Source organism: Rhopalosiphum padi, chromosome 1, assembly GCF_020882245.1.
Source record: "Rhopalosiphum padi isolate XX-2018 chromosome 1, ASM2088224v1, whole genome shotgun sequence".
Lineage (NCBI taxonomy): Eukaryota > Metazoa > Arthropoda > Insecta > Hemiptera > Aphididae > Rhopalosiphum > Rhopalosiphum padi.
The window spans coordinates 3,061,434-3,074,252 of NC_083597.1; the positions used below are offsets into that span (position 1 = coordinate 3,061,434).

Consider the following 12,819-nt stretch of genomic DNA (forward strand, 5'->3'; position numbering starts at 1 on the left):
TCGGGAAACTAATTGAATAAAATATTATTCAAATTTTATAATTTGACAAATTTTACAAATTTTTATTATTTTTATTATTATGATTCATAATATTGAATAACAGCAATGAAATGTAATTTTAAAAAATATTTATAAATTAATGTCGTTATATTTATTTGGCTTTAATTATTTTTAATGAAAACAAGATACAAATGATTATTTAAATTATTGCTTAAAAATAGTTATTTTACGCTTATAAGTATACTGATTATTTACATAGTATAATAGTTTGTATACCTATTATAATCATATGTTTGGGAGGGGGGACTGTTGGGGCACCAGGTGATTTTAATTCAATCATTACAAGGCATGCTAATTTTTAATCTAAGAGGCACCTTTATTTATATTGTCTATGTACCTATATGTTTATAAATACCAATTTTGTATAACAATAATTGAGATTTGAGTTATTATTTTATATCAACAAATTCCTCTAAGCTTAAAGAAAATTTAAACAATTTGCAATATTATGTTTTGTTTTTAAATGCAGGGTTACTCAGAATCATTTTATAATAATTGTAATAATATATATATATTTTTTTAAATTTATTGTAATAAGCCAGTACTAGGTAGGTTAGGTTAGGTTAGGATATATCATATCCATCGAGCTGATAAAAATAAAACAAATGCTTATAATACTGTTCATGATTTATGTTCCTTGTACGGCGTTTTTTTTTTGTATGGCTCTTCAAATTTGAACGATATGCTTGATCGATATAGTTGAAAAAGTTTGTCTATATATTACGTATGTCAGTGTTTACTATATTATTATTATGATCATAGTACATATTTTAATAGTTATTTTTTTTTAATGTTTTTAAATGGTTTTAATAGGTTACGTAAAAAGTTTCATTATTTTAATTATTACAAAAGAATACATTTAAAATGTAATAATTTAATGTACATATATAAATTAAAATACACACAAAGTATATTTTGTTTTTGTTTTTTTCAATTGTTTTCGAACCAAATTAGATGTATTTTTTGATTTGTTATTCTAATAGAAATAATAATATTTTTAATTACGTGCCAGTAAAAAATATTTAAATTATATTTTTGAGTTAATATTTTAAGTTTTAACGTATAATTAATATGTTGTATAACTGTTGCTAAATTCCACGTTTTATCGTATAGTAGAGTATAATATTTAAGTTGGTTTCGCTTCTGATTCCATACAATATAAATTGTTATTGTGTTTAAATGCTGATTCATTATCTTATAATGATTATAATTTTTCTTAATGGTCTACATCACACCTGAGTTCTGAGTATGGATAATAAGTTATATGTTATAACTAATAACAGCCACTAGAATATTTTATAGTGTTTGTATTTAAAACAAAAATGTATGTACCTATTATTTATGACTTATATTCATATCCAAAAACAAAGTTCACTAACTGTGAAATGTTACCCATAAAATAATGTATAACACTGGGTTTTACTATACTTCTACGATGTCATCACGACGCCACGCATCGCATAATAGTATAGCTAAAATCATGGAGATAACAATATTTACTGCAACGTTATAGAACTTTTCAACGAATCTCACAGCGAAATTAATGTTTGTTTATTTTGAGAACGAGTCGAGACTCTTGATCCTATAACAGTGTTATATGAGCCTAACTTAGTTTCGTTACAATATGTACAAGCCATATATATATTTTTTTAATATATTCGATAATGGAAAAATAACACTGTATAGCCAATTTCAATACTGAAGCACGGAAAACTTGAGTTATTAAGTTCATTAAATGCAGAATTAAACATAACAACTATAGGAACTGATTTAACAAATATTACATTTTTACTTTTTAAATACTAATAAACCACCCTACTACATACAGATGTATACATGGATATAAATGTAAATTCTGGTTTAAATCAATATAGTTTTAAAGCGGCAAGAGAAAATTACTTTTGTTTTGCGAATTTACATAGTCATTAATCATTATTCTTTTCATATATTTTACACGTGACGTACATTAGGTTCAGGTATATACATAATAGTATTATAGTGAGCAATATAATATGGTAAACAGCGGGATAAACGTTTATTTTTATGCGGTCCGACAGTCGGATGACGGTCCCTGTCGCTTTTAATCGGGTTCGTAAGACGATACGCGTGACCGCAGGCAAGCGGCGAGTTTTTTCGCATACACGTTACACATATTGCACGTATTAACAATATACGTGTGCGTATCTAACGTAACGTATACCAATATGGGTTATGTTATTATCGTCTATTATCGTATATAATAACATAATATACTGGGTGATGCATTTAACGTAAAACACTTATTATTTAAAAACCTATTAACATTTTTAAAAATATTTATTTTTTACATAATTTTAAGCCGTTAAAAATAATATTTTTCCAAACATAAACATATTTTTACCATTTTTTTAATTGTTATATCATTTTTTAAAAATGTGAAGAATATTTTTTAATTTTTTGAGTATAAAAAACGAATTATGTACAATTAGCTTACAAGTAATAAGTATTCAAAGCAAAGATGAAAAGAGTTGGGTGGTAACGAAGTATCCCGAAAAATGTCGGTCTACAATTCATCGAAATATAACTAATAAGTAATAATTCTTGTAATTAATAAGCTATTTGTCTGAAATTTGATATTTATAGATCAAAATATTTCAAATAATATTCTGCTTTTAAATATAAAATTAAAAATGTATATTGTAATTCAAAATAGTAAAAATATATTTTGAAATGACTATATTTGAAATATTTCAAAAACGTTAATATTTTCTGTAATAATGAGTGTCTTGTATTTAATGGATCATTCCGTATATATTATGAAATATGTGTCACGTATCGGGTCCATATATTAATATTATAATATTGTCATCTGTTAAACCAAATATATATATATATGTATATAGGCACTGAGGATTTCGGGTGTCGCACATTCATAATGCAGCTACCTATACTCATATAATTGAATATAATATCATTGCTGGTATATATATATATATGTATATTATATACTTTGCACATTGCATGGAGAATCTAGCGGCCAGCCGGCGTATATGATATGATATTATGCCATACGTCTTTTCTCCTATATATATCATATGCGTTATAATATATAGGTATATACAAAATATCAACACGATTTGCACTTCGCCTATATATTGTACTATATTAAAGGTTGTGACTTGGGTTAAGTTTAGTACTCAGTTTAGTCTTATTTTTATGTATATAATATATAGATGGGGTTAGATGTAGCACCTTAAGGTTAGATTATACTTATATGTGGTTCGGTCGAGGATATAAGGTACAAGTCTGCACGTCATAACAATATAATATATTTTATTATAATACCCGAGACGGATCGTTTACACGCTGCGAGTTCGCGTACTCCATCACTCTCTCATTCACTTTTCCATATATGTATAATACATATGCATATTATAATATATATTATATACGTAGTATATAAATATGATAAATAAAACCGCGTCAACGGGTTGTTATATACTCGAACGTAAATATAAACATCGTATAATCCTACGAAACAATAATATGTAATATGCGGTGGTATAATTTATTATATCGATAGTAATACGAACGGTATATTACGTCGTATCACGTAATAGTGGTCGCGAAGCTGTACCCGCACCTATATGGATATTAATGGTAGTTACAAAAGTATCAAGGAGAAAAATGTAAATCATCAAGAATATCTGCGATGAAAGAAATTGTCTAAAATTAAAAATGTCAAAAAATGGAAATATTTAAAAAAAGGATGAACTAAGGTGGTAATTGTTCTGCTGTATAGTTGTAGGTGTTGCGTGTAGTGTGTACCATGTCATCGAGTACTAAGTCACTATAACGCATGTGTGATAACTATTAAATATTGTACATGAAAACCGATTCTAAGCGAAGACGGTCTGTCAGCCTATATATTATTATTATTATTTATTATTTTATTAACTATATTTTATGATTAATTCATATTGTATACTATTAATTACCCATGAATAATATTTTTAAATTATAAATAAGAATTTATAGTATATTAAACAAATTATCAAATTATAATTACTTATAGGTACTAACAAATTAAATAAATTATAATTAATTAATGGTTATTGGTTCGCGGTGTCCGTTTTGTGTTTGGTTTTGTTTTCAAACACAGTCATTGAGCTCGACAATGCGTTATGAGTGTCGTCTGGCGCGTGTGCGACGAATATATTATATTATTATTATTATTATTTGGCCAGAATGCCGAAGCGCACGTCATCATTAGACTATATTGATGGTGGTATTATAACCATGCACTGCAAGAAATACCACGTATACCGTATACCACACGTATACGTATATGCAGTTGCGGAGGGAGCAGATGCGCGCGCGTGCGGTGCCGCGTCCGGAAGCACGACGTACGCGTGTCGCGCGCGCGACGTTACAAGACAACTCGGTGGCGGACGTATTTTTATAATATTATTATAATTTATAATAATAATAATATGATATATTGTTGTTGTTCACGCGCGCGAAGCGAATCCTAACTGCCTTCCTCCCATCCTAATTGTCCTTTACTTCGCGCACAAGAACGCCGCCGCGACCACCCAGCGATCACTGTCGTGTTTTGATCTGCGGCAACCGCGCGCCGACAACCCTTGATTCATGTGTGTGTGTGTGTTTGTTTTTGTTTTCGGGTCCACAACAACAGCAGCCGCCGCCGTCATCTCCCGCCGTCGTTCCGTGCCACCGTCGCCGCCGTGCCGACGAAGAGGAAGGGGAAGACTGGCACCGTCACCGGACCAGTACCGTCGTCGTCCCGTCGCTGCCGAACGGAGGCGGTCGCAACGGCAGTAGTGCCGTAAACCCGGAACAGTCCGCCCGCAGTCGGACGCACCGCACCGACGACACGCACGCGTCGTACGCCACCGCCGCAAAGGTCGAAGACGAAGTTCGTCGTTTAACACGCGGTCGCTTGCCTTTGCCGACGACGACTGATCACGAATCAGCTACAGCCGCGGCTCTCGACTACCGAAGACGACGGTACGGCATGTACGCCACGGCAGCTGTAACTGCGGACGACCGTTATGGACACCGGTACGGGCTGTCCTCTGGCTTGACGACGCAGGACCCGAAGACTTCGTCGGCAGCCGCAGCGTTCTTTTTGAGGTCAGTGCTACGTTAATAAAACTCATAAATTATATAGTGTTTTAAGAGAACGATACGCATACTTAGGGCCACCGCCACCGCATATATTTACATATATTACGGGATAAACGATTTTGGCTCGATTCTAAAAACAAAAACCTTCTCTAAACCTAATTCTATAGTGATTTTTATATTCTGGAGATAATTTTCGCCTATCATATGTGGTAATTGGTAAAAGGTCATGTATCTTGTTGTGGGGTTTTATAATATTTGCACTGTGCAATACGCCAATAAAGGACACGTCTCATGATGTTTGTCACAGACATGCAACTGCAATTCGCCGTCACTCTATGCTAATTACATAAAAACTCTTGTTTATAGCTATTAACTTTGGTTTCAATAATAACTAACAAAAAAACAGAAGAAATATATTTTTTTTTTTCGTGTACAAGTTTTATTTTACGAACATATATGATACTTGATGATATCTATATAAAAGCATAATAATATGGATATAACAAGGTTAAAAACAATCTAATAAATATGGCACAAAGAGCAACCCTTATGAGAAGTTTGTTGGGACAAAGTGACATGATGTTAAAAAAAGGGAAAATTCCGTTTTACGTTATTGTTATTATTATATGTGTTTGTTTTCGTCTTATTTACACAAAACACAACAAATTTGACTTCTGTAGAATCAATTTTATATTGTTGACTTAATGCTTAAATATTGGTGTATTTATCTATTATCAAACTTTAATGTAAGTACTAATAACATTATCAACTAAGCTTTTCAGTCACGAACTTTTTTCGATATTATAATTTTTAGACGAGATATGGCCATTTTTAGATTGTAACATTTCACATTTCTTGCTTTGAAATTAAGATATCGAATACAAGCCGATACTTAAGCACAAACAATGTTTTGATCTTTAAATTTGATAATATAGGTGAATTAGCTCTAATATTTAAGCTGAGATCAATAAATTGGTTCTGCTGAATTCAAATTTGATACGTTTTACAATTTTGAGACGGAAACAACACGTGCATAAATAGCGTTTTCTTAATAAGTATAATATATTATGTACAATTATTGACGTACATAGGACGTATAGTTGCAGTGATTGCTTAGACATCTCCTGTTATTTTGTAATTGAGTCCCTAAATCGGAAATAATTTTTTCTTTTAATAATGTTATTATGTTTATAATTATTATATATGTATATAAATACCTAAACATTCATAATAATTTATTCGAATTCTTAGAAGAGGGCCCAAATAAAGTAGTGTGCTCAAAAATTCTCTAAAATTTTACTTGAAATTCGGGTTTACACGTTTTTTTTTTGCGCTCCAATCACATCTCTGATAGATATTTTATAAGAGCACAAAAAGTAATTTTATGGATTATTTAAGATTTCGGTTGATAATGTTAATTGTGCGATTCGACAGTATTATAAGTTACATAACAATTAATGATTCATCAATCGAAAACAACGAGCGATAGTTAATACATTATGAAAAATGTTTCATCATGTGTCACCAAAATATACTGTACGTGTTATTGTTCTTGATCACATAGTTCATTGAAATGGATAAACATGTATGATAGTAATACTAAAATAATTATAAATTACCGCGTGAGTGTATCTGTAATATGTATTGGATACCACACTGAACTATAAAATAATATGCATACGCATGGTTTTAATTGTGTTATAGTCAAGTTGGTAAAAATAAATTTATGAAGTTCATACATGTTATAGTATTGTTACGAATTCAAAAATCCACAATTATTGTTTTTGCATAGCAAGCATTTTAAACATCGACTCGATTGAATATAATATGTAATGTCTGTATATTAGTCTGTATTGAGAGTATCTGAAGTGTGTTTGATAATCATATTGCAGTTATTATACCAATGAACCCCTCAAGTTTATAACTTCATACAGTGTGTCATATACGAATGTATACGTGGTTAGTTGGTATCTCTAATAACAATCATTTTGATATTGACAAACTTTTGGTCTCTTGCCCCGGGTGGTCAACATGGGGTTACAATTTATAAATGGCAAACCATATTTATTATTATCGTTGGATTGTTTCATTATGTTATAACTTCAAAATGCTATAATAAATTATAAATAACCTAGAACATGTTTATTGATAGTGTTTTTTTTTCTAATGTATTCATTAATTATGAACCGCGACAGCATCAAAAGAGGAGCTTTTAGTTTTAATAAATAATTGAGACAAATTTATTTTAAAATGTTTGGAAATTATAGTACTATAAATTCCTAAACGTGTATCTAGATTCAATTTATAATAAGAAAATAATTCGTTTAAGACCCAAAAATAAACGATTTTTTTTTTTTATAAACATAGTTTGAATAACATATTATTTCTTTAATATTTTGAAGTATATAAGTATTTTAAATTCAATCAAGTGCTTATTGCGTGAACAACTGGGATATAATTATCGTTTACAGATCCCAATCATTATGTATTTTATTATTATAGGGGTAATATGTTATTTTTTTAATACGAATGCTATCTTACCTTTGATTCTTAATACCACTCTTGTTAGAGTTAACTTAAAAGAGCTTAGTTGAAATAATTATATTGATATTTACGTTTAGTAGAAAACATGATAGAAATAAAATATGAATTATACTTTATTTTGCATTTAAATTACTTTAATTTAAAATCAGATTTTTAATTTACCCTACTATTTATTTCACTATACTATTATTACTATTGTGACCATAGTCTTCAAGTCTATAAATATATTATAATAAATTATACACACCAAATACTTGTAAAATAAAATAATTACATTTTTTTTACTATTGTTTAAAGTTTAAACATTTAAATTTATTCTTTATTCTTTGCATATAACGTTAAGACTTGAAACGGATATATTCAGTAATATAATTAAGGGCTATTAACATTAAAACTTATTATATCATAACAATAATTTCAAATTATTGTTTAGTTAAAAATATTTGATCACTCCGCAGCAGTGTCAAATAAACATAAACGTTTTGTTTTTTTTTGTATACGGAATGTACAAGTATTATCTTAAATAATAAAGCAATAGTTTCCGTTTATGTTTTGTTGAAAGAAATCAAATCGTACAATAATAAAAGCAGCGCATTCATGAAATTAAATAATACGTATTATTTAATTCAATACATTTGGAGCATAACAATGTCTTATAATATTGTCTATTACTTTATTATTTTTTTTTAGTATAAATAGTTTAAGGTTATTCATTAGCCGTATAGCTAAAATTAGTTGTGTTGTATGCATTTTTTCGTATGCATTTGATTCCGTCGAAAATGTTGGACATCCGGTAATATAGAAAACAACATGTTTCGAATGTAGTGAAGCAAAAAAAAAAAAAACAATTGACGTGTTGCACTATTCATGCGATCATCTCCGTCCATGCCATTAGTTCCATATACATTTTTAATGGTGCAAAAGGGACATGGTTCCCATAGGACGGGGTTTTGATGGTTCGTTGATCGTCTGGTCGTTGTTTTTTGTTATTGTTCTTTTTGTATCCGTAATATCCGTATCCGGCTTGTGAAAACTATTACAGAAAGTAGATAACATAATGAAAATCGCAATGATAAACTCTATTATAATATAAGTATACTGTACTGTACTGTTCTATTTAAGACTTGGAGTATAATTCATAATATTTCTATACTATAGTATAATTGCATAATGTATAATTTTTAAATCGTATTTTTTTTTATATATATTATTATGTACAGTGTAGACTACTTCATGTTTCCGGAATTCTACATTTTAGTTACATATTATGCAATTGTATGCATAAACTCATTTGTTAAAACTAAAAAAATATTTAATAATGAAATGCATAAAACGCATATTTTTTTTTATAAAAGGCAATCATTTACACAAATTATCAGAGAAAGTTTAACAATTTAGTGAGTTATATAAATAATTAAATATTATTTCAAAAACGTATTCGTTACATTTTTTATTTTTATGAAATTTAAACGCTAAATTACGATTAAGCTAATTTCTGAAATGTAGTAAAGATCCAAGTGTTCTTCATATTGTCTTATATAATAGGTAGGTAGTGGTGTTATAAAATAGTTCAATAGTTGTAGATTTAATAGACGTATAGATCTATATAATTATTGTATAATTAAAATATTTAGAACGAAATGTAATTACTATTTTTGACGATATTCATAATTATATATAACTATCCACGATAATAATAATACATCTGACAGTGTTCACAATAAAATAAAAATTTTTATTATTAATTATGGAAAATAATGTAAAATAATATAGCATTTTATCATGAGAAAATGGTATAATATTTATTGTCTTGTAATTTCCGATTTTCTGAACTTATTCTGAAATATTTTGGTGGTAGATAGCGTACTCTGTACTATTTCTCAATGAGTTGTGTTATACTTAAATTAATAAAATATAAGATTGTTATAGTCTAAACTCAGTACTGTGTACAGTATACTTGTATATCGATAAATTATGGAAATAATTAATTTTTGTTTTGTTTTGCCACTCTTCCAATGCCAGTGAGATAGTGGAACACATGACCATTTCTTTGAGCTTTTCTTTATGGGGTCCTACCAAAAAACTTGATTATCATTATCGCATTTTAGGTATATATGCTTCAAGGGGAGAAGGACTTGTTATGAAGTGTAGTGTCGGTCTGGTGCACTCTAAATAATTCATAAGGCCCATAAATCAGACTGCATTAATTAAACTACTATATATAATATAATAATACGTGTGGTGGCGAAAGATGGAACACCAATGCAACCGGGGATCGTCATCATCAAATCGGTAGAATTAATAAGTACTTATTTTATTAATATTTATTAAAAGAGGGTTCATGCAGCAATTGCGTGTGTTTTCTCTCTGCAATGTCTTTCTTGAACGATTAATTTATTTATTTTTACAACAGTTTTATGTTTATGCCATTCATAATATGTTTGAAATATTAACACATTAATATTCTGGAAAACGTATTATTATATATATTCTTAACAAAATAAAATACCAATAGATGCAACGCAATGTAAATGGTTTTTATTAAAATCTTAATAGGTATTTATAGTATTTTTGTATTCAACTAGTGGAAACAAAATTCAACGAAACTCTTTTTTGTCATATTTAAGTCATTATTAAAAAATATAATTTATTTTGTATTAATATAGGTATAATAGTGTATTTCCAACTGTTATATATTACAAATTCTGAATAGTTTCACAACAAAAAAGTGATTTAAATATAATTTTTAGTTTATTTTCGGCTTAAAAAGCTACTGACTTTCAACATTTTGTTTGTGCTCAGTAAAAAAAAAAACAACAACATTGTTTTGAAATACTCCTTTGTTCTCTTTATTTTAAGAATAATATAGAGTACATAATTAAATGTATAACTAAATATTTATTATTAATTATAAAATTGAAGGGAACAATATAAACAAATTTAAATAGAATAATTAAATAATAGTATAGTTTCTCATAAAACATTGCGAGTATATTTTGTTATAACTTAATATTACAATGTAACACTAAATTCATTTGAAATTTTCTAAAAACACTTTTAATAAATATTAATATATAAATGTTCCACTAATATAAATGATTGCTGCAGCTTGCATGATACATATAGATTTTTAATATTTTGAAATATTATAATAAATAATTAAAAAAATATATTTTATCGATCTAATCATTGATTTATTGTAGATATTAAAGATAAGTGTGTTTTTATTTTAGGCCAATTTTTCATTACTTTTTAAAATTTTGGAAACTCAATAAATATAATTTGAAAATTTTAACGACGTTTCTTTGTTATTCGTATTATGATCTTTTTTTTAAAAATTAAACTTGGAAAAGTCGTTCTATATAGTATAAATTATGGTGACATAAAGTATTTTTGTAAAGCTAAACATACAGAATAAGCATACAATATATACTGTAATAATGGGTTCTCGACGATTGTCAGTTAATTATCCGTAACACATGAGAGGCGCACACGTATTATTATTATTATTATTATTAAGGGGTTTCGCATGCGCTCGGCGTGTAAACCAAACAGATTAATGGGTGGTAACGATGGCGTGCGGTTATGCGAGGGTCGTCTTTTTCGTATTATATTTAAGGAGTGAATAATATTGTTATAAATCAATCAATAATAATTTTAATTCGTTAAGTCAATGCGTTTGTTTTATTCTATAGTTGTACTATTCGATGCACCAAGTTAAATTGTGTGCAGAAATACACTATAGTTACCATACATTCACTCATATGTATGTATATGCACGTAACATATATATATATATATATATATATATAATATTTAATATATATTATATATTAAAATGTTATTTATGTAATACTCTGATATATAAATAAATTTTAAAATACATGCTGATAACTGACATCGTACATCATATATATTATTATATAACATAATCATTATTCATTATTGATAAATATTAAAAGTTCAGTTGAAGTAAATAAATCAATTAAAAACTGATAATAAATCTATTTAAGTAAAATACATGATAGCAATGAGTAGGTTAGGTATATATATATAGTATATACAATTAAATTCAGTATAATACGTATGTTGTATGCCTATATAATATGTATTAATCATATAAATAACAGTTAAATGTTAAAAAAAGTATATACTTATTCATTTTTGATTTTATGGTTAATGTATTTTGATGTATATTTAAAAATAATGTTTCATATTATTTATAAGTATAAAAAAAATATATATAATTATATCTAATTATAAATTAAAATTATTACTGTGAATGCTTCGTAGTTTTTGTACGTATAAAGAAAAAATTATCTATAGTATTAATTTACCTGTAATGTATGCCAACCGAGAATTAATAGTAATATGTCTGTATTAATTGACATGAAAAAATGTGTCACGTGCCATGTGCTTTGTTGTATAGTCGTGTTTTTTCTCTGAACTACAGTTGAGTAATCGATTTGTTTTTGTCACCACTCACCACCCTACTGAGATACAAGATTTCTACAGGTAGATATTATGAAAAAATCGTGAGCATCTAATGAAGAACACATGTTTCAATTTGTTATGCAAACTGTGTATGTAAATATACACAACCCCTGTCTTACTATACTATGACTATTCCAAAAATGAAAATAATGATTAATATTTTCATCGTGTTCTCCCAGAGACTTGAATAGGAATCGTTCTTATAGTTGAAATGGGTTAAATTAAGTTAATAACTTATTTTGGAATTAGATTTTAGATTTTTCTTTTAATGCAGCACTTCCATTATATTCTATTTAAAAAAAAATAACAGTTTTTAAAATTATTTATTTATTCAAGAATTATAGATAGTTTTTAATTTTCAAACGTCTTGAGCAATTATAAAACACATTAGGTTTGTCTGGATCAACTGCGGACATTGTGCTACGCATTATTTGTTGACGAGGAATATATAATGCAAGGCGGATTGAATAGATGGAAATTTAAAATGAAGTATTCGCAGGTATTGTACGATGAGATAATAATAAAGTCCGGTTTTTTTTATAGCGATCTCATAAATAGTTTTGCCCCGTTGCAGCAATGTGCAATGGGATC

At 28.0% G+C, this 12,819-nt stretch overlaps 1 protein-coding gene across 3 annotated transcripts in view; it reads left to right on the top strand.

The window, feature by feature from the left end:
• LOC132922224 (kinesin-like protein CG14535) overlaps nt 1–12,819 on the top strand; it is a 166,071-nt gene that overhangs the window by 24,848 nt on the left and 128,404 nt on the right. For 2 of the 3 annotated variants that reach the window (XM_060985632.1, XM_060985648.1), the window contains exon 4: nt 4,739–5,196. In XM_060985632.1, coding sequence (XP_060841615.1) covers nt 4,739–5,196 — 458 coding nt within the window. The remainder of the gene's footprint in view (nt 1–4,738; nt 5,197–12,819) is intronic. The other variant, XM_060985640.1, reaches the window with a different exon arrangement.